We start from the raw sequence: 24,912 nt of genomic DNA, 5'->3' as shown, positions 1-24,912 counted from the left end.
TACATAAGTAGTGTAAAGGATTTTGAAAAATCATACATAATACAGATTAATTTTTTATTGTTTTTTTTTAAGAATTTACATATACCCATATTTTTTCTTTTTGCCTTCAATCTAAGAAGTATTGTGAAAATTACCAAATTGTCACTTTTTGGAATTTTAGATGCAAAACATTTGAAAATTAAGAGTGTAGAGTAATACATAGTGTGATGCCAGCAGTTTACAAGTAAAATCAATAAACTAATTCAAACTATACTAATGGTTTAATGTCATGCTCTACTCCTGAGCACAAATTTGCAGACATGTGTTCTCATCGATAAGATGTCTTATTTCATCCTTAGAATGTGGTATAAAATATTATTAGTATTAATGGGGTCTGGTATGTATATATATAATCTAACAAAGTAGGCAAAACCTTCTTGTACAATCCTATTACAATAGTGTTTGATGTTCCTCTAATTACAGTTTATGTACTTATTTCTTTCTATTTTTAATTCTGACAACTTTACTGATGCTACTACAGCAAGGCTGGGTGGGCGGTGGTGGGTGGTAGAGGGGGAGAACAACTCGTGACACAGACCCAACAATATAGTTTGAACAGACTTTAACATAATAATAAAAGCACTTTGAATTTATTTACAGCGTAATAGTATAAAAAAACAGTCTTATTAAAAGCACTTTCATCGACAAAGCTTAATTTTTAATTTTGTTGTTTTCGGCACATGCCTTATTGTAAGAGATATCCGCGTAGTGCGGTCTAAAACATTACCTATGGCATTGTTTTGACTAGTTTCACTTAAATTGACAATGGAATCTGTTATGACATCTTGAAGAACCTCTTCAATGGAATGTTGATAATCATGATACATGGAGTCTTGTAGCAGTAGGAGGCTCCTAGGCTCAAGTAAGAGGGAAAAGGATTTCTCTTTAGACTGGACCTAGTAGGAATACATCAAACAATCAGTCATTATATTGCGGAATATTTCTTTGCAAAGAGAGCAAACACATTGTATGTTCTTTTAATACAATAATGCAGTTTAATTTTATCACTACTATTAATTTATGAATAACACTTTTATTAATGTATAACTAGCAAAATGGTGGGTGATGCTAGCAATTTTGGACCTAAGTTTTATTTTTGATACAATTTGAATGCGACAACAGAGAATGTTATATGTAATTTATCTTTTAAAGAAGTACTTGTTAAATTATCACAACATTACAATATGTACTTAGATTTTTCTATCCCCCTAAGCTTAACATTTATCCTCCACTGGATGAAACGTGGGTTAAATTCCCAAAGGCTAAGTCACTGGAATAAACTACAATCTCAAAACTAGACTCACAAGATTTCTTTTCTAGTCAACTAGCAAGTTTAAGGCATCAATTTATGTATTTATTAATTAAAATTTTTTAATACTAAGGACATTTTTTCTACCCTAATCTAATACTTGCAGTTCTTGAAAGATAAAAGAAAGAGCCAAGATAAAAGAGGAAAGGTTTGTTGTTTCATTGTAACAATGACCCCCCCATCCATGCGCAAGGGTCATATAGTTATTATTCATCAAGCTTTCTTAAAATTGTTGGAACACCACTTTTATTCACTAGACTTATCCAAACTGAAGAAGCATCTTAATGAAAAGAAATTTCCCACTGATGAAGTAAAATATAATCCATAAAATAAGTCTGCAGGGTATGTTGAATGGTTAGGTACCACAGTAACACCTTAAATTAGGTCAAAGATAAATCAATCTTAATTTGTTCCTAAGAATATTATTTTTATATCAGTAACCACTCTCCAGATCAACCTGAAATTTAGTATTATTAGACTTTGTTGTTGGCTAGGTATTAGAAAACCATAGCAGTTGTGGCAGTTACTTTGTACTAAGAAGGATTTTAAAACTTTCTGTCCATGTATCTACAAATATATTGAGGTTGGAAAATCAAATAATATTAGATGCAATACTGATAACAAATAAAATAATATTTCTTCACTTAATATTTGTGTTATGAAATTAAACGTAATACGAGATGTAATAAAAAAAAATATGGTGTATAAATATTTATAGCGGCAACTACTAACAATGTACAGTAGAAAACCCCTCATATCCGGCCACCACGGGACCGAGCCCCTGGCCGGATAACGATTCGGCCGGATAATTATAAACCCAACATACAGTACACAGCACTTGACGAAACAAAACAATTGTACTGTACTGTACTAACTGCACTGGAAATAATCAACGAACTGTTTACAGGTTAAACCTATTAGCTCAACTGAGGACAAAACAGGAAAATGTAAACAAAATAGATACACCAAAATAACGCAAGAGAGTCGTGGGAGACTAGTGCGTGCAACTGCGCGTCTGCAAGCCGTGGTAAATAAATTTCGATATTGGCTTCCGGGAAGTGGCCGGATAAACCGAGGTGGTGCGGTTAAAACCGAGGCCGGATATGAGGGGTTCTACTGTAATTTGCCTAGTAACGTGATCAGTTGAGACATGCAGCGCCTAGTTTCAACACGCTGGAGTTGGTCAGTTGACTACCAAAGCAGCTCGAGTGAGATCAAGTTAATCATGTCTATCACGCATCATGGATTTCGAACAATCCATTAACATTAAGTTTTAAGTTGCAAAATAATAACAAAAAAGCTCACGAAATGTTAAAATCTGTATATGGCGATAATTTTGTAACTATAAAGACTGTATACAAGTGGTATGACCTATTTAAAAGTGGAAATGAGTTGGTTGAAGACAAGTAGCGTTCAGGACGTCCATTAACCTCATAAACAGACAATGTGCAAAAAGTAGAAACAATGGTTTCTTCTATCAGGCGAATGACTATTCGAGAGCTATCGGAAGATCTTAACATCTTGTATGGTTCCGTTCAAACCATTTTAACAAACAATTTGCAAATGAAACAAATGAGTGCAAAATTTGTTCTTACACTTTTGAGTTAGGAACAGAAGGAAAATCGTATGTAGGTCTGCACAGAGTTGAAAGAGTGTCTTCAAGTAGATCCAAAGTTCATGGCCAAAATTGTAACTGGAGATAAAAGTTGGGTCTATGGATATAACCCAAAAGTCCAAAATGCACAGTTCTCAATGGAAAATCAGTGTATCGCCTTGTCCTAAAAAGGCTGACATAGTCAAATTCGAACATCAAGATCATGCTCATTGTTTTTTTTTCAATAGTGAGGGCATAGTGTGATCAGAGTTCGTTCCAAGGAGAACCACTGTGAACTCTGAATTTTATAAGGGCATACTGCAATGGTTTTGAAATGACATACGAACAAAGAGACCAGAAAAATTGGTGAATGGCTTTCTTCTTCATCATGACAATGCACCGTGTCACATCTCGCTTCTCACTCACAAGTTTTTGGTTGAAAAAGTGTTCCTGTCTGTCCACATCCACCATACTCACCCAATTTAGCACCATACGATTTCTGGCTCATTCCAAATATTAAAACTGTGATTAAAGGAAAACATTTGACATTGAGAGGGCCACGGCTGAGCAACTAAAGGCTCTTTCGAAAGAAACCTTCCAGAAATATTTTCAGCCGTGGCTTAAACGTTAGAATAAGTGCATTTCCAGCCAAGGACAGTACTTTTATATCAAATTTTATATAAGTTGATAACCTTTTGAAATAAAAAATTATTTGCTGTATTTGTTATATCACACAATCTTATAATCTTTGTTACGGGACACATTTTTATATCAGTTGTTTTCCCTCTCGTTTTCTAAAATATTGGCTTAGCAAATATCATGCTTACTAAGTTTTCTTCAGGAGGTTTCATGAAGTTTCAGCAGAGTGTGAGACCCACAGCTTATGGTTGCCACAGTTGGGTAGAAACAAAGGACCATCAAAATGTGCCTTTAAATAGATAATTTTACATTACTAAACAAATTAATTGTGTTCATATTTTTAGAACTTAACATCTAGGAGCCTTCTATTAATTGTTAAGTACCGACATAAAATAAACAAAACATTAACCTGTTGATTAGTATCGGCGCAGTGCGCCAAGGTATAGGTTAGTAATGACGCAACTGTTGCGGTTTTGAACAGTTTTTACTGGTTAGTTTCACCGCAATACTTGCGACTTGTAAGGATATTGACTTCTAGACATCTAGCAGCTGTGGTAAGTAAGTACTACGGAACATCACTGGCCCAAGTGGTTCTCAGAGTATTCGCTAGATCGTAGGAGCGTTCAGTTTTGTTTCGTTCTGTAACAAAGCACTACAAGTGGCTTCGCGGGAACCAGTAGTTTACCTCTTGCCGTGACATTGAAAACGGTGTTAGAGGTTATGTTTTTGTTTTTCTCATGTGATTAGTCTGATTTATTACAAACCTAATTAGTTTTTTTGCCAATGGCTGGCCGTAGCCATCTAAATAATGATGAAATATGCGAGTTATTTTTGGATTCGGGTAGTGAAGACGAAGAATTGGATAGTGATTTATTTTATTTATAGTGATAAATTAAAAATTGAAACAATTTTTTAAAATTTGAATAACCAAAATAAAATAATCAAAAATTAAAAAAGTAATAAAAACTCACTTTTTGAGCCATGCGCATTAAAAAAAAAAACTCACTAACTAATCAACAGGTTAATTAGATAATATCAGTTAATCTCTATATTAAATCAATTTTTATATTAACATATAAAGAAATATCAATAACACATAGCCGCACTTTATATTGTATCACTGAATGGCTACACGGACGGATGTCTAGTCTCGCTCGTAGCTTGGAAAGAACTGATTGCTGTTTACTGAAGCACCATTCTTCTCCCCATCTCCTCATGACTCCATGAACCAATCAGACATGAGATTACCTTATATGGGATTAGTTTTTATAACGTTGGTTGGTGCCATGGAAATGGCTCACCTATCTACTACTCGGTGGATTTTTATTTGGAAATCTTAATTCCTCATACTACTGTGTATTAAGAAAAATCAACTTTATTTAATTTACTCTATTTTTAAAATTGATTATAATTTTTTATTTTGGTATAAAAACTAATATAATATATTCATTAATTTCAATCCATTACAGTAAGATGAAACCAAACTGCATTAAAATATGTTTTTGCCATTACAATAAATTAGGAGAGAGTTATAGATATATTCCTAGCACAAACACTTATACTATTTCAAAGGAAGACAGTAGTTGTGTGCAACTTGTAATGGCTGTGCATAGGTTTTCTCCATAAAACAATCAGCTGATTCTAATCTGCAACAATTGAGGAGTCTTTAAACCATTGTCAATAGAACTAGTCAAATTACTCTCTGCATTCTAGACAATCTCTCACCTTGTATGGTGAGGAGAGCATTTTATGTGTAGTGCACCTGTAATGTGTACATGGTTTGTGATTTTCCACATAGCTATGAACCTTAGGTACACGTTTGAATTTTTTTGCTGCCAATATTCTTGATTTTGGCGAGTTTATCATCATATATTGATTTGTGGCTGCTTAACCCTATATATTATGTTTTTAAACCTGATGAAAAGAGTAGATTCAATCTTTAAAATGTAGGGTTATATCTTCAGATCTGTTATCTTAGGCAATTCAAACACTCTATCTTATCCAAGGGCCATGAGGATATTAGGATGAACTCAGGGGAGGCAGGTCGGTCAGTGAGTCCTCTTTCAGAGCGTGTCCAAATCATTTTCTTCTATTACAAGGCTGAATGGTAATAGAGAGCCTTTGAAAAACGACCTGGCAAGTTATCATTCTGGCACCAGTGATCATCAGCCTAGATTGCTTCTAAACAATAAATTCAGCATATTTTCAAGACCTCTAGATAAATACAAGCTTGGCCAAAACAACAGTGAATCCGGACTATGGGAACAAAAAAATCTCCTCTGAACTCAGTCTCACAAAACCTTTGGCGACCAAAACCAGCAAAATTTAGATAAACATTAAAGCATCTATTACCATTTTTTACATCAATATCTTCAATGTAATTCCAAAATTACTCGGTTATCATGTAGATCACCCACAATCGACAGTTAATATGACATGAGGATAGTCATCTCCCCTTAAGCAGCAATTCTGTTTATTGACATAACCTGAGAGATTGAAATGTGCCTCATCAGAGAAGGCTTACACTTACACTTTCTTTTAAATCTCAGCATCATCTTCCTGCTGTTCTAGTACCCAATCTGCATAAATTCTTCACTGTCTATGATATCTGGATTTCAGTTCTTGCATTAACTGAATTTTATACGAGTATAAGTGAAATCTTTAAGCAAAATGCGCCAAAGGGAACCACAAGTCAAAGCCAATTTTTCACCAAAGTCTTAGAACAATTTTAAACTGTGGATCTTCGGTCACATTACCATTCACAGCCATCAAATTCTCATCAATCATAGTCAATGAAGATACAAAGGCCTTACTTTATTTCCAATACTTTCTGATTCCTCACAATTTTTCACTATAGTGTGAATTGTTTGCTCAGTAGAATGGTTAAATTGACCATAATTTTCCCTTAAATTTTGATATACAGGTAATATGGAATTGTTATTTCTGTAGAAAAATTGAACAATTTTTATATGTTGAGTTGAGTTTGAAGTACGGCCTCGTTTGATGATTATATCAACAGTATTCCCAATATTTGAAATTGTATTACCCTTTATTTGATAAAATAAGACTTATGGAAATACTGATTGTTTATAGGGCATGTAAGTCAGAATTTCATTCTCAAAATCAAATTTATAGATTTTTATCAGTTTAGATCCTATTTGCCTTAAATATTGGTACTTAGAAAAATATTTAACTATTTTATTTTTCATGGTGGTACGATTGCAACAATGAATATAGGCAGCAGCAACTACTTCCAGTATCAACTGCATCAATCTAAGAATTGTATAACCTGATCCAGAGTCAGGCACAAAAGTAAATGTATGCAGCAGCTTACATCTTCACCACTAAATAAATGTACAGGTACAAAATGACCACTAAATATGAGAATAAAGTATATAAATAAAATATGAAAAAGTGCTAAAGCAAAAGTGTCAAATTACTCAACTCCCCTCTCCCAACTATCACATTCCTGTTTCATTGTTTTAGATACTACAGAAAATGCTGACATTGACTTTCTTGTTAGTGTTGCACTTTTGCCAGTGCTGTTGTGCTCTTGGCTTCTTGTGCTCGTAACTTGCATTCTGTGTAATGACAAAGCCAGGATTCAATTTTTACTGAGTATACTATGCAATTTTCCAGTATGATTGCTTTCTTTTCTTTTTCAATCTATCTTGGAAAAGTATATTCTGATAAAGTGTCAGGTACAAAACTGAATGTATGCAGCAGCTGACTACAGGTACCAATGGCAGTCAATCTTTGATACAGTTGCAGGTATCTTACAGTCTTACAATACTTACATTTGTAAATTTTCTCTATAGTAGAACAAAGCTATTTACCATAATTCCCTGACCAGGAAGATATTCATTGATCAGGACGTGGTTAGGTTTAGTACCACTCTCAAACACCTCCAACTGACCGACTCGATTTACGTACTCTTGAAGCCACTAAAAAAGAAAGAAATATAAAACAAAATAAGGAACAAGTGAGATACTGCGCATTAATATATACAAAGACAGGAGTCATATGCAGGATAGAAGTACGTATCCATTTTGTATATAAGTACATGAATCATAATAATAATATTAATAATAAAAAATCATTTATTTTTTCCCAAAACAACAAACTAAATATTACAACCTAATATTATTGTCAGCTAATATTACTATAGCTATATATTATTGTCAGTGCTTAAAAATTATTTTGCTGTATTAAATAAGAGGATTTAAGCATGATTTACAATTAAAATATTAGGCTTAAACATGTGACATTAAATAATATAAACAATTATTTTATTTATTTATGTATTTCAACAGTACAACACAAATTTTACAAATATTACAAGTAGATCCGAATGAAACCAACAATAGATAATAAGTATACAATCAAACCAAACAAAACAATGTCAAGGTATTTTAACAGATAGGATTAACTGAAAAACAGAGACTACGTACCTCATGCACCACGCATCACTTCCAGTCACTCAGGAAACTAATTTATAATGCTCTAACGTGACTATTTAAATATTATTATAACATAGCAGACTAGACTAACCATACACTAAATTATTATCTTAAACATATACTCAATATCATCTTGTCTGATCAACCATACTCTAATTTTTGTTAGAAAATATATTTATGTTCGTACTATTTTTGGCCAAGTCTGGCAATAAATTATATGAGCTATGAAAGAAAATAATTTTGTACAAATGTGTTTTTTGAGGTTTTGAAACACAAAAGTTATTTGCATTTCTTAATCTCATTTCTATTTTATTTACATTTTTCACAAAGCATGTCCACTTCCAACAATTTTATTACTTTGTAAATCTACATATAACGAAGTAGTAATATGTTCAAGCTTACAAAGAATGTTCCCTGATATTAGCTTTGGTTATTAATCTTTTACAACTCTTTTGTATTAATATTATTATTCCTAAATTTGTTATATAAGTTCCGCCCCAGCAGGAGAGAGCATAAACAATCCTACTATGAAATAAAGAAAAATAAACCGTGTGAAGTACATCTGATGGGCATAACTGTCTAAGAAAATTGTAAACATGAAGCTGATTCATCAATTTTCCCTTTAAAATTGCTTTATGTGTTTTTCAATTTAGTTCCCTATCTAATAGGATTCCCAAATATTTTAGAGTATCAACCCTTCTAATTTTGAAACAAAAATCATAACAAAATGTTGGAGCCTCCAAGCAGTTTAAACATCTGTACACTAACGGATTTTGAGTTGTTTCTTCTCCCCAAAGACTAAAATGTATATAGTTTGATTTCTCTGGACTCATCACCATTTTATCAACTTGGAACCACCACCTCAACAATAGCAAATCGAAATTGAAATGCTGCTCTACATCAACATGACTATTTGCAATATAACACAAGGCAGTGTCATCAGTAAATGACATAACATGTCCTTTGAAATTAGCATTGCAAAGATCATTTCTGTAAATCAAAAACAAAATCCGGTCCAGAACCAATCCCAGTCAGACTCCGTGCTCAATTTCCCCAAAATCACTCAAAAGTCCATTTATTCTAACCCTCTCTTTTCTGGATTTTAAATAGCTGCAAAACCAGTCGCACACAACACCTCTAATTCCACAATTATACATTTTATTTAATAATATTTCATGATATACAGTATCAAAGGCTTTCTTATATTTAAAAATATCCCACTTACCTTTTTATTATAATTCATTCCATGCTCTTCCTAGCTCATAAAATGCAACAACGCAGATTCTGTACTAAAACCATTTCTGAATCCAAATTTATTTTTACTTAAAAACTCAGTTTTTGAAAGGTATTTAACCAGTCTCTGCTTTATTACATTTTAAAATATTTTAGAAAAGGTTGAGAGAAGGGTTACAGGCCTATGGTTGCTTCACTTTGTACTAGTATTTTTTTATGTAAAGGAACCACAACTGCTTCCTTAAATTGATTTTAAAAAATGCCACTTGTTAAACTTTAATTTACTAAAAAAAAAAAACAACGTCTGAAATGTTTGGAAATACATTTTTAATTAGGTTAGTACTTAAACCAACAATTCCAGGATATTCATTATTTTTCAATTAATTTACAATATTTTCCAGCTTATACATCGAAACAGGAAAAGAACATAGACGATAACTCTATTTTTCATTTAAAACATGCACGATGTGTTGAGGAAAGGTAGCAACATATTTTTCTTCTAAAGAAATCTAACAACCCCCAAAAAATATGAATTAAACTCATTGGGTATAATGATAGGATCTCGTTCAATGACATTATTTATTTCCAGGGCATATGTTTCTCTCCCTTTAGCTGCTTGCCTGGTAACTTCATTTACAACTTTCCATGTCGCTTCCTGTCACCTTGTTTTTCCCCCCTTGGGGCGGTCTACAGCCATGCACTTAAGCCTCAAGGGCTTTTTGCACACCCCGGAAACACACCATGAGGCCCACCAGTCTACAACTTCAGCAGTTCCACAAACCGCCGAAAACAACCTATCAAGTCCTCCTGGGAAAATTCACCACCCCTCTCCAAACTACCAAAGATGGCATACCGCTCTCTTGCTATTGAGGGGCAATCAAAGAGCAGGTGCTCAGCAGTCTCCTCCTACTCATTACACCTTCTACAGAGCGGATCCTCCTGAAGGATGCCGACTTTGTGAAGATGCTTCCTCAGGTGACCATGCCCCGTAATGAGACCAATAACCTGAGAAGACATTGATCTGTTTAATGAGAGAAGGTCCGAAGCCACCCTGGAGGAAGGTGGACTGTAATACCATTCTACTCATTCTCAAACCCGGATGCAACCTCCACCTTCTCTCATGCTCCGCGCGAATCCATTTCGAGACAACCCTAGAGGATTCACACCTTGGAACAACGCAGAACGCACCATAATAGCTACGACCTCCGCTTGAAAGACTGTCGGATACGGACCCATAGGGACCACCAGCTCCCTACATGGTCTCACTCCCAGAATTCCAACGCCTGTGCCGCTTTTTGTTTTAGAGCCGTCTGTGAACCATTCGAGCTCCGCTGGTGGAAGAGGTTTCTTTCCCTCTGACCAATCATCCCTAGAGGGTACAATAATCCTATAGGGTTTGCCAAAGGAAAACTTTTGTGGCATCTGATCAGAGATCACGTGCAGAACATCCTCCTGTATCAGGGTGCTGTCACCTTTACAATTTTGGAACAATTCTCTGTAATAGTTTTGTTTTGATTTATATTGAACTTCAGGACATTTCTGTACCGTACAACATTTTTTCTTAATAATTCATTGTTTGGATTCTGTTTAACTATTTTCAACAAATATTTTTTAATTTTGTGTGTTACCCACTTTTAATCTTTTAATTATTCCTTTATTTATGTGTGTTATTTAGTTATGACATTGTTCAACACACAAATTAAAAATTTTTACTAAAATGTCATAAGCAAGAGACATGTCAATGCAGTTATAAACAGCTGTCCAATCCTCATTTTCAAGCCAGCCGTGTGCAACAGCTGATAGTCAATACAACATGATGCAGCAACTTCGGTGGCAGTGGATACGGTCTCAACAGGCCATTTGCTGTTGGAGGGGGTGAAAGCACATGTTATTTTTGGTGGAAGTGTGCCTGTGGTTTTGATGGGTTTGAGTGGACTCGCGGCTTCGAGGGTTGTTGGAGCGCTCAACACGTGAACTGGGTCTGTTGTTTGTAGAGATTTGTTGGAGACTTGCAGAAGGTTTATCGGCTGAATGTTAATATTGACAGGGGGTTGTGCACTGCATTTGACTCCTGTAGTACAGTAACAGACAGTCATTCTCAATCAAGCAGAAGTTAACCTGAAAAACCAATTGCCACATCAAACCTGTAGTAACAGGTCAAGGTCAAGTCAGCTGTTGGCCACCTGACTTTATCTCTACTCTCTGTGTCTTCTGCTCTGACAGTGTCTGCTTTGTTTACATTGTTTTGTTTACATTTGAACTTTTCAGGCACATATTGACTTTCATTGGAAATTAATATACTGATTAAAACTAGACACACATTGCATGTTCTAAAGGCTGATTATTTGTAATTTGTGTTCTTAATTAATTGGTTGCCTGTTTATTATTTATGAATTAAGTCATTGTAAAATTGGTAATCGGTTGTGGAAATTGTTACAAATAATACTATGGCCAAATATCCTTGTGGAATATGCGAGAACAATGTAAGGTCAGCTGGAATTTTATGTACAGGATCTTGCCATAAATGGGTCCATTTTAAATGTGCTGAGCTAACTCTACCTGATATAAAGATTATGGAAAAGGAAGACTTGTTGGGACAGTGGACATGTTCAAGATGTAATTTGAACTCTACTGAAGGCAGAAATATACTATCTTCTGAAAATAGCCAAGAAAACTTTGAACAGTTAAATGGTTCCTCACTAGCCGAAGAGATAAATAAGTCAATTTTACAGGAGAATGAAGAATTAAAACAAGAACTCCATCAAGAAAAAAATAAAACTTCTATTTATGTACTAGAACTTGAAGACAAGTTAAAAGATTATGAAGAGAACATTGAATCAATGAAAAATCTGTTTCATGAGAGAGAAAAGCAACTATTAAATGAAATAAAATCTTTGGAGCAGAAACTAAAAAGCGAAAAAGAAGCAAATGAAAACTTTATTATATATGCTGAAGAGGAGGCCAGGGGCAATTTAAAGGAGGGCTGTTTTCAGTCTGGGAATTGTAGACGTTGTGTGATCTATAAGGAAGAAGAAACAACAAAAATGCTTGACACAATACGCACCCTAGAGAGTATAATTAAAACCCTACAAGAAAAAAGTTCAAGTCAACAAAAACAGCAGAATCCTTCAAGTCCGAAAAAATTTGCCTGCTTTAATTGCTTTCCCCCTCTTACCTATAATAACAATCAAAAACCACCTTCTGTTGATACTGAATGGCAGGAAGTTTACACAATCTCTGGTCGGAGGCAACAGCGAGCATTTAAAGCAATTCAGGCATTGTCAAGTCCAGATTTCACTTCAAAAAATTCCTTTGAAGTGCTCCAAAGTGATTTCGAAGGGTGACAAGTCTGATGTAAGTGATTGTATCATCATACCTAACACTGTCAATACTTCAAACGTAGGTTCACAGACTCACACCTGGAGAAAAACCCATAGAAAAGACTCGTCTGCTCAAAAAGGGGAAAGATGCCACATTAATACAAGAAGAAGTAGCCAAACAAAACAAAAACTGCTATTATGTGCTGACAGCCATGGCCGTGATTTAACATTTCACCTAAATAAACACTCTAAATCGTTGGATGCTGTTGGTTTTGTTAGGCCTGGTGGTTTGGCTGAGCAGATTTTGAATTTTGATAACATTGATGGTGAAGAACTGGGTCCTAATGATGTGCTTGCCATTGCATGTGGATCTAATGACGTTTTCCGCAATGAAGCTCAAAGGGCAATCGATGCAATTAGTGAAACATTGGACAAATACAGCGGTTTTAGAATAGTTTTAGTAGATTTGCCCACTAGGCATGACTTAAAAAATTGGTCATGTGTTAATAAAGAGATTAGAAAATTCAATAAAAACCTAGAAACTATTAGTCAAGAGTTTCCTAATGTTTCTCTGGTTAGGGCTAGTGGAGCAGATAGATATTTACATACTCGCCACGGCATGCACTTAAATGCAAGAGGCAAGTACTGGCTTGCTAAACTAATTTGTGAGGCACTGGAGGAGACCAAGGAGATAGAAGTGTCTAAGATCTATGGTACAGTCGGCATCCGGGGGACTGTTTCACAGTTGCCTTCATCACAGGAAGCATGTTCTAACAACACTGGTGAGAGAGCACCACAGGATATGACTAACTCCAACGCTGATGGTGATACGTGTGCTACAGCCTTCACTTCGACTTCTGAGCTTCTCATAGATGGGGTAATGGAAGAGCGGGCCTCTTTGGAAAACTGTCCACTATCAGATCTGGCTGCACCACCATAGAGACGAGCCTCTATTCAAATAGTGTTAAATTTTGTAGAGGTGATTTAGATCTTGGTTTCCAGAGGTCTGGTAAGGATATGTGGGTGAATGTGCTACATCTTAATGTTCAATCCATAAGAAATAAAGTAAACGAATTAGCAGTGGTCTTGGATGAAGCCACTTGTGATGTTGTTCTAATTAATGAACATTGGCTCCTTGAGGATGAAGTAAAGTTATATGTGCCCAGTGGTTTCCAATTAGCTTCAGCGTATTGTAGAAGCGAGCCCTATGGAGGGGCCTCTATTTTAATTAAAGATTATATTAAATTTGAAATAATTGACGTCTCACATCTAACCTGCCCCAGACTTCTGGAAGCTGCTTGTATATATGTAAATACTTTTAATGTAATATTTATCTCCTTGTATAGAACACCAGATAGTAATAGTAACATATTTTTTACTTATCTTGAATATTTACTACATTTTATTTGTAATAGGAAACCCAAGAGTAAGATTGTTCTGGGAGCAGATTTTAATATAGATTTTTCAAAAGTTAATGATGTTAATACAGTTATGCTCATTAACTTACTTAAATCTTTTAATTTATATCATGTCAATGACACTCCAACTAGGTATAATAATATTATTGATAATATTGTTACAAATCTAGATAAAAACTGTTTTAGGTGCTGTCTGTGGAATTACCAGATTTCGGACCATGAGATGATTCTGTTTAATTTCTGTGTCCCATCTGTAACCCCTATGGTGAAACAGATCTCCTTTCGAAGAGTAAAGGAAAATAATGTAAACTCATTTGCTGAACAATTATCTCAGTTTGATTGGTATAGTCTGTTTGAAATTACAGACACTAATGCTGCTTTTGAATACTTTATAAATAATCTTATGTGTTTATACAATTACTTTTGTCCAATGATTCAAAAGTCTGTTTAATTTACAAAATAAAAAGAAAACTGGTAACTCCAAATGGTTTGATGAGTCTCTCCATAACATGAGAAATATTGTTAATACCTTGGGGGATATGTTGAAAATACCAGCTTATAGGGTCAATGTAGCTTTAAGGAACTGCTATAACTTGCAAAAGAAAATGTACAGAGAAAGAATTAAAGAAGCCAAAATAAGGTGTAATGATACATTTATCAATGAAGCCAATAATAAGTGCTTAGCTGCCTGGAAGGTTATAAAATTGGAAGCAGGAAATCATTTTAGTACTGATGATAATCTGCCACAGATAGCTCCAGATAAATTTAACGACCACTACATTAATATTGGTAAGGAAATACTTAGTAAGTATCAGACCAACAATAATAATAGTTTAAGACACAGTGTTTACCTTGCTAATGCTAAAAGTTCACAGGTCAGTTTTATTTTTAAAGAAATAGACGAGAAACAAATATGTGCCATAGTTAAATCTTTAAAGCCATCTAAGTGTGAGGATATATATGGCTTATCCAATAAAATAGTGAAATTCATTGCTCCTCTTATAATCAAGCCCTTGACTTATGTAATTAATCTTAGTTTGTCTTCCTCACGTTTTCCAAATTGTTTAAAACTTTCAAAAAGTATCCCCTTGTTTAAAAAGGGCGATAGATCCTGTGTAGATAATTATAGAACAATAACGATTGTTTCGGTTTTTTCTAAAATATTAGAGACTTGTGTTAAAAATCAGCTCATGGATTTCCTAGATGTAAATCAAATCTTATCAAATAGCCAATTTGGGTTTAGGCCGGGCTACTCAACAGTTAAGGCATTAGACAATGTTGTGTCTCAGATATTGACAAGTTTTGAGGATCATGAGTACTTGGGATTGACCCTGTTGGACCTCAGCAAGGCTTTCGACAGTATCTCTCATGATATTTTATTAAATAAATTGCAGTATTATGGAATATGTAATGATACCTTACAGTTCTTCAGAACTTATTTGTGTGGTAGACTACATATGGTCAGTGTTGGTGGTCAAGATTCGTCTGTAAAAGAAGTCCTTGCTGGGGTCCCTCAGGGCTCTGTCCTTGGCCCCCTCTTATTTATTTTGTATGTCAATGACTTACCAATCAATTTGAACTGTAATACCGTATTGTACGCGGATGATACATCTATAATAGTAAAGGGCAACTGTGTACATGATGTTCTTAGTAACACTAATAGAGTAATCAATACAGCTTCTATGTGGTTTGAGTCTAATCTCTTAAAAATGAATGATAATAAAACTGAAAACATACTATTCTCTCTAAGAAGTATTGAAATGCAAGACTCTATATTGAAACCGGTGAAGCTCTTAGGGATAACTTTAGATTCTAAGCTTATCTGGCATGAGCATACAAATAATGTAATTTCAAAGTTGTCAAGAGTTTGTTTTTTACTACGTAAACTAAAGAGCTGTGTTAGTAATAAGTTACTTAAAATTGCTTACTTTAGTTTTTTTCATTCTCATTTGTTGTATGCTAACATTTTATGGGGTAATAGTGTAGGTGCAGAAAGAGTTTTCCTGTGGCAGAAAAGAGCTATAAGAATTATGTTTTGTCTAGGTTATAGGGATAGCTGTAAATCATATTTTATTAACAATAATATAATGACTCTTCCATGCATTTTTATTTTTCAAAATTTAATTCATGTACGAGAAAACGTAGAAGATTTTACAAGTTTTAACAATATACATAATTATCACACACGACATGCTAATGACTTAGTTTTGCCTACAATGAGATTAACCAAATACAGCAAGAGTCATAAATATTTGCAAATCAAGCTCTTTAACAAGCTTCCCGAAATGTTGAGGGTGTTAGATTTACAAACTTTTAAATCAAAAATTTCCAAATGGCTCATCACTCAGGCCTTCTACTCTGTAAACGAGTTTCTGAATTCAGAGGTAGCTATTAATGCTTAGCGTTTATCCCATCATATGAAATGTCCATACTTTTGTAGGCCAGTATATTTTACTGTGTTGTTTTTTGTTTTTTAACTGTACATTATTGTAATATGTATTGTTTTTATGACTGACTTTGTCAATTCTGTAAAGAAAAATGGCAATAAAAATGATTCTGATTCTGATTCTGGCCTGACCTGCTCTTGCACGTCCACCACACACAGGCTGTGGTCGGTTATACCCACTTCCACTACGCTCCCCACGACACACAATCTGCTCTTTCCCAATATTCTTGTAGACGTGGTCTAATCAAGTGCTTGAAAACAACGTGCAAGTCGTCTACAGACTGTTCTTGTGGGTTCATTTGTAACAGATTGAAACCCATAACTTGACAATACAAATTTTATATTATCAGTATTCAAAATCATCCTTTAAAATATCAATATTATTAACGTCTCCAATTATAAAAAAATTTGAATTTAGTCTTTTACTGCAATAATGGTCAAGGTATTGTTCTAATTCATTAAGAAAATTAGATACACTTGATTCATGTAATCTATACACTGCCAATATACAAAAATGTCCTTTATAAGCCGAAAAGGAAAACTAAAATGTCCGCAGATGCTATTTTTTCTTATTACAACTTCAATAGTCTCAACTCAAATACAAATCATTAAACCACCCGCCCTGTAATGTTCGTTATAATTTCCAAAGATAGTAAAATACGGTAAACAGTATAAATCTTTTTCATTTCCATAAATAAAAATTTCAGATAAAATAATAAGATCTGGCAAAGTTTGCATAAAATATTTTAATATGAATAAGTCGAACTTTTTCCTCATGCTTCTTATATTCTAATGAACAATTATTAGATTGTTACCTTTTCCATCTAAAATGTTGTTTGATAAGGTGATTTTCAATTAAAATGAGAGTGATATAAACCTTAAATAAAAATACAAGAATAAAACGTACTCATATACATAGCATTGTATAGAAAAATAACTCGACTTATAAAACGTTATTGCCGTTCCTAATAACAGTAAAATATCAACATTTAAAATTAAGACCGTCTTAAGAGAAGAAAATATTTCACCAGAATGAAAAACAACTAATAAAATTAATTCTCTTTTCCCAATAAAAAGGTTAAAAAACACAAAAGAGAATTAAAACCAGAAAAGGGCACAGTTGAACTCACTGATATTTGTCAAGACCTGCTTGGCAGGTGATTGCAATGGCGTCGTTCTCTTCACACTTACACATGAAAATGTTTCCTCCTTGTTGTCACAAAAACTTGAATCCTTTGTTCTTCTTTAATTCTCTCACCTTGACGAAAAAGATTCTTCTGGTGCGAGTCGGGGATTCACTTATGAAGACCAGCCTGTCCATTGCCATCCCATATGGAGAGTAGAAAAGTCATGTTTATGACTTCTGCATTAAGGCTTCTTTGTTTATACGACATACAAACTTCACCACAATACCAGCTGGTTTAGTGAAATCGGTTTTATATTTATATAAATTATAGAACTATCGATTGCGTAGCCAAGTCAGATTTCATAACCAAATGGCTGGCTGTTCTTGAGAATGATTTGTACTAGTGATAAAGAAAAAGTGTGTTGTATATAGTGAGGGAAGCAATATTCCCTCATATAGGAAAAAGGGTTTATTAAGGAATCCCCACCTACTTCTACAGTCATCATACACAGTAAAGTAGACCTATCGACAATTTATACATTTAACATCCATTTATAATATCAATTACCTTTTATTTTATTGAAAATCACTTTAAAAACAATTCTAATAATAAGACTAAGTAGATAAAAATATTACAGTAATTCAAATAAAAATACCTCAGGTAAAGGTTCTGGTATCATTCCTTTTGGATGAGGTATTCCTCCCCAGTTTTGAAGTCTTCTGTTTGATAGCTGGGTCCATTTTGGTTTTGGAGCTGTGTTCACTTTTTCAATAATTATGGCTTCTTCACACTCTGTGATAAAGTTTGGTATATAATATACTGAAGGTGGAGCCTTAAAAGAAGACATATTATTAAAGAATATAGTCTACTAAAGCTTAAAACAAATTTAGAACAATTGTAATAGGTAATTAAATTTGTTTCTATCAATATCATAATAATAACAAAATTTTTACAACATTATAATATCTAATAATATGTTTAAAAATGTCATATTAATATATGTTAAAGAAATCTTTACTTCTGTATAAACATTCTTCTGTTAATATATTACTTACAGTCTCCTTAATCGTTTAAGATATATACTGTATTATTGTTGCTAGTATTTGGTTTTATTAATATTTACTATGAATGTGTTAATACAAAATAATGTTGACTAAAATTCTATCAATTATTCTTTTTTATGGTAAAGATGTGAAATCTGCTGAGATTCTGTGTGTTTCAATTATGTTTCAGTGTACGGTCCAAATGAATGAAGGAAAAGTACGGAAGTGGTTCTCAGCTGCACTGAGTTTTCTTTCTAAGATGTTAGTGCTGGTGATGATATATTGAACAGTATAGTGACGGTAATGAAATTTGGATATCACATTTAAAAAATGAACTCCAATCTGTACAATGGAATCACGCAAACTCGCTGTCCTTAAAAGTGTAATGCACAGTTTGTGGTTACTTTTTTCTGGAACCACCAAGGTTTAACTTTTTTAATTCATCCCTTGAGATGAAACCATAAATGCTAATTTTTAATGGTACCTTCTGATTAAATGGAGGCACCCATTTAGAACATGCTACAGCAATTATGTTTTGAAAAGCCTGAAAAAAATATATATAGTAATTGAAAGTAATAGTTGAACAGACTGACACTACAGTAGTAATGTTTGAAGCATCAACGTGGGCTGCAGCAGCACCCAATCCTGCTTTGTGCTTACGGCGATGAACGAAACATCCCTGAAGATTGTCAGTAAAATACAAATAAATTATAATGTCTGATCAAGAATGCTTGAGAGAGCTAAAAAATATCACAAGATAACAAGTACAGTAAGTGTGAGCATCATTTAATCAGAAAGTACCTTCTTACTGCTTGATCCTCAGAAGACTTTGACAAGCCCTTCTGAATTGTCGGTGTGGGTTATTGTCTAAAGGAGGCCAACACTAACCAATACATATATGTTTTTTTCAATGCACAACAATGTAACTTTCTAAATGGCTAGTGGAGGAATATGTCAGATAATTGTAAATGTGTCTATATAGGATATCTGTACTGAAGCCTCCTTTAAGTGTTTTTGAACAAATGTCTCTTACTTTCTGGACCACCCTTGTTCAAATGCCAGCTGAAAAGATCTATATTTTATAGGTCTTAAATATTCTTTTATCTGATGGATCCCAAAGTTTACTATGGCATCACGCGTCCATCTGATGGATGCATATTAATAACATAAAAACCATGAAGTAAATTCATTAATATCCCTCGACTGGTATGGTGGGGTCTACAGTGACCCCAGGCAGTTTTAGTTCTATTTTAAAACGCGGAAGCGCCACCTGAATGACTCATCACTTTGTGTATTCTCCTACCCTACCCCCTCCTACGCAAAGGCAGTATTGTTCGCGGAACCGGTCTTTACACATCCCTCCTGTGTGAGCGTCTGGGGTCAAGGCTGACCCCACCATACCAGTTGTGTAACTTTCTTAATCTGTGAATGTAGTTTTATAATAGTACTTGTAGGTGGTGAAGTGAATTATTTGTGACTTCTTAGTGTCTTATGGACACTAGTATTCTTAGTATTATGGAAGATGAAAACTTGTTAAATGACAGTACAGAAATTAACAGACTGCTAGATGATAGCGATGACAATATTTCTGTTTATTCCAATGCTTCGACTATTCCTGACGATCATACAAGTGATAGTGTAGAAGACATTGCTGAAAATGAATTGTGGCCTGATGAACTGGAATTTACTGAAGGTGAGAGACATCCAGATTTTGTAAATATTGATTTTGAGGACGATTCAGACCTAGATCCTGATTATGATCCTAGATCTTCTCAAAGATACGATGATGAAGTGGAATCAACTAATTCGGAAGTTGCTAGTGAAAGGGTACGTTGTGTCAGGATTGAGCGAGGACGTGGACGTAGACCTGCTGTAAACATTATGCAGCCTACCGACAATACTAATTACTTCTATGGAGAAAAACAGAATGAAATGGGCAAAAACACCACCAGCTCAAAGTAGAAAGCGTTCTTATATCATTATTACAAAATTACCGGGACTAAAAGGCAATGCTAAGATTACTAAGCCTAAAACTCCTCTAGCTGCTTGGAAATTACTCTTTGATGATAACATTACTGAGAGTATAATTAGTCATACAAACGAGAGAATTACAAATATATCGACAAAGTATGGAGATAATGCATTGAATTGCCAATTTACCCAACATACGGACAAAACAGAATTTGAGGCATTGATAGGTCTTCTGTACCTTAGTGGAGTTTTCAAGTCAAATCATGAGGATGTTGAGTCCTTATTTGCAACAGATGGAACAGGGCGTGATATTTTTCGATGCGTCATGTCATTGAAAAGATTCCTGTTTTTGCTTTTAGCTGTTTGCTTTGATGATAGGAACACCAGAAATGTAAGACAAACAAATGACAGGCTGGCATACATTTCTGAAGTTTTCAACAGTTTTATACAAAACTGCAAAAATAACTACTCATGTGGTGAATATCTCACCGTGGATGAGATGCTCATTCCTTTTCGTGGAAAATGTCACTTCAAAGTGTACATGAAGAGCAAGCCCGCCAAGTATGGCTTGAAAGTTTTTTGTTCGTGTGATTCAAGAACGCGTTATCTTTTGAATGCTTGCGTATATGTAGGGGAAAACAGTGTTGAGAATCCAGAAAGATTGCTCATTCCTACTGCTACTGTTTTGAGCCTTGTTGAACCAGTTACTAATTCAAAAAGGAACGTGACTGCTGACAACTATTTTACTTCCATTGAACTTGTCGATAAGTTAAGGGAAAGACAACTAACATACGTTGGAACGATTCGACAAAATAAAAGGGATATACCGGTTGCTTTTAAACCTGACAAAGACCGACCTGTCCATTCATCTGTATTTGGCTTTACTAGGGACAAGACTTTGGTTTCCTATGTACCGAAAAAAAACAGAAGCGTTACACTGCTGTCAACTATGCATCATGAGGTACTTTAGGATTATACCGACCACATCCAGACATGAATCGTTATTTCACATTTTGCTTCTACTGATTACTAGACTAGCGTAGAACAATATTTCGTCAATATAAAACAGGAATTGTCTTATATCGCAAACCCCTCCCCATCCTCAGACAGAGGTCAAAGTTGAGTGGTCTAGTAGATAACGTGATTGCAGAGTCTCGCCGCCCGTTCAGCTGGTGCGTCACTTTGTTGTACTTCCGTGGTTTACCCCTACATTTCTCCAAACACAAAAATTCAACAAAAACAAACATTACCAAACAAAAACTAAACTCTTTATTGAAAAAAAAAACACTCAAACTTGTTTTTATTCTTGATCACACTCTGCCACCCAAAATGCGAGTGCCTACAGCCATCAGCGCGAGCTTCGGCGCACTGCGCTGATGTCAACAAAAGAAAAACATCCCTCGAGATAGTACCTATCAGTAAAATATCAAATTCTAGAGGGGCTGATCAGAAATATAAATTGAATTGTAATGGAAAGGCAATTATGTACCGTGCAAAAAAACTTAAATAATCATGTGATGCCGTGCGGCCTGCCGTAATCGGGATTCTCGAGAAAGATAAGATAACAGCGACAACAATACCGATCACAATACCTGGAAATGCTTATAATTTTGTAATCAAAGAGTTGTTTTTCGTTCTATCATGTTTGTTTCTATAAATTTATATTTTTGTGTTCTTCATACTGGTGTGGTCGGTATAATCCCAAAGTACCCATCATGATAAGAAAATCAACATAGAAAATGAAAACAAGCCAGAAATCATCGAGTTTTACAACTTAACGAAAGGAGGTGTCGACTGTTTGGATCAGAAATGTGCTATTTATTCTGTAGGAAGAAGAAGTCGGCGCTGGCCCCAAGTACTATGGTTTGGTCTCTTGGATATAGGTGCACATGTCATTCTAAACTCAGTCGACTTACAAATTACCATGGATCGCAGAAACTTTTTAAAGATTCTAGGACTTGACCTTGTTCAGCCACATCTTCAACGGAGGTCTCAGCTTAAGACATTACCACGTGAATTACAAATGACAGTCCAGAGACTAGCTGAAGCACGACTTGCCCAAGGAGAACGGCCCAGACCTGCTACGCTTCAGCAACAAGAACGCCCAAGATCGCCCGCACAGAATCAACCACAATCAACAAGGCGCCGATGTAGCATTTGTCCGAAATAATTTTATTATTTTTATTGTAAAATTATTGAGATTTAATTAAATGTGTTTTTACGTAAACATTTTCATGTATTTTCACTATTTTAATTTTATGTGCTACTTTAAGGTAAAATTTATAAAAGTTGACGTTTGTAACATGAAATTTATTGTGTTAAGAATCGAATGATGTAATAATAAACACAATATATTGCAAATGTCTTTTTATTTTAATTTATTTAAATTGGGGTCAGTGGTGACCCCACCATACCAGGAGTGTTACTTTTTTTCACCATACCAGTTAAGGGATATACACAGAATCTTACATACTATACAATAAGATTCATAAATGGCATTATAAAAATTGTTACTTCTATTGGTAGTACTTGGTATTTTTTACGTAATTGTTCTGTGGTAACATATTTATTTAATTTCATGGTAAACACCTACTTTTTAAGATATAATAGTTGAACTATACTTTAATTTAAAATACCTGTAACTAATTCGTTCAACATTTTGGTTTCTGCAGTTTTGATAATCATGAATATCGATGATAGTTGTCATGGCTGCTTACTATACTACATGAGGATTCTTTAAGGCTACGTCTTAACAGACTAAGTCTAAACATTGCTTATAAACTCCAGTGGTTAATGTCACAGATATAGTACAAGTTTTTTTTATTGAACTTACATTTTCAAGTAACTGTAATTTCATTTTCTAGATTAAAATAATAATTTTAAAACTTACGAAGCATGTATAAATACATTTGACATCACTATCAGTCACCTCATGCTATTTGTTTGTTTACAATAATGTTATTACAATTTTTTTCTACTTTTATGCCTGTTTGCAAGGTTGCAGGCTTGCTTATTTACCATACTGACTTGTTCTGCTGTTTTTTTTTTTTTTATTCATAATTGTTTTGTAATTTTGATTCCTTACACTGTTGCTATATACTTGACTGGCTAGAGAATCAAATAGAATGTTTTATCGATAAGATCATTAACTTTCGTTTCTTCTGAATTCAAATCATTAGGCCTAGTTATTTGTGTTAGTTACAATACATTTTCGTGTTTATATGTGTATGGACTTTCTAACAGTCACCATTATTGCTAGGGTAGTCCTTTCGAAATGAAACTTGTGGCTATTTTCTAAGAAAAATGATTTTTGAAATGAGGTGTAATTTACCATAGGCTTTCATAAGAACTTTTTACTGCATCCTCCTCAGGACGTCCCCTATCAGTGATAAAAAATTACATAGCGCACCAAAAGATAGTTAAAACCATAGTACACCCGTATACAAAATCTCAATATTTTTAACCACTCAAAGAATAAAATGGTAGTTCCACGCATTCACCACCTGTATATACCCTTTTCTTTGTCATGTGATATATAAAAAAGGGTCTATATATTTAGTCAGGCCTTTTGTTCAGTTAAATGCCTGAATAAATAATGACCTGAACGATTAAATGGTTAATATGGTTGATTGTATTTTCCTTTAACAATGCATTTATAAGTGTAGTGGTCGATTGACAGTACACCTTTCACGTTTGTGACCAAACTTCTTATATAAGATATATTTGTGATAAAAATTGGATGCGGTTGTCTTTTCTTGGTCTTCGTTTTAAGGCCTTGATCTATGATTCCAGCTGCTGTGTGCACCTTAAAACTTTACGGAGTTTTTTTGTTACTAGATAAGAATCATTCCTAGTGAAGATTTTCGTAATTTTAAAGTGACTGATCTTTCTATTAAACTGCCTGTGATTTACTTTTGTCACCGTTGCAATAGATTTTTATTGTCTTCCTCATTGATATTCCCTGTAGTCACGATCTGGTTAAAAGGTGATTATTATCATAATTATTATTCACACAACTTGAATTAGAGCTATAGGTGTCATCACTTTCAAACAACGTATCGTAGGATTCGGACATCACTCATAAGTAGCATCTCTGCTTCTTGTTTATAAATAAAACGACTTATCGTACCGTAAATAGACTGTTAGTACATAGTACTTTTATAATATCATAATATTATTATAATAAAATAGTACTTTTAAAATATTGCAGCACCAAAATATTCAAAAAGAGCAGTTTTTGTTTGACGATGGAAGGATTGTGAAGGAAACAGGATTTTCCGGATATTTGCAATTGTTTAGTGACACAAACATAT

General features: G+C 34.2%; 1 protein-coding gene across 1 annotated transcript; it reads right to left on the bottom strand.

Moving 5' to 3' along the window:
• Positions 1 to 714: 714 nt before the first annotated feature.
• LOC124360570 (alpha-ketoglutarate-dependent dioxygenase alkB homolog 6-like) lies at positions 715 to 23,546 on the bottom strand. Its single transcript, XM_046814297.1, is given in 6 exon segments — positions 715 to 935; positions 3,770 to 3,848; positions 3,850 to 3,870; positions 7,418 to 7,525; positions 18,241 to 18,417; positions 23,433 to 23,546. Coding segments are annotated over 5 exon segments (399 nt in total). The 5' UTR covers positions 23,457 to 23,546; the 3' UTR covers positions 715 to 935; positions 3,770 to 3,779.
• Between the last annotated feature and the right edge of the window lie 1,366 nt (positions 23,547 to 24,912).

The sequence above is a fragment of the Homalodisca vitripennis genome, chromosome 4 (assembly GCF_021130785.1).
Source record: "Homalodisca vitripennis isolate AUS2020 chromosome 4, UT_GWSS_2.1, whole genome shotgun sequence".
Lineage (NCBI taxonomy): Eukaryota > Metazoa > Arthropoda > Insecta > Hemiptera > Cicadellidae > Homalodisca > Homalodisca vitripennis.
Note: the sequence above shows the minus strand (reverse complement) of the source record. Positions and strands in the feature narration are given on the sequence as shown.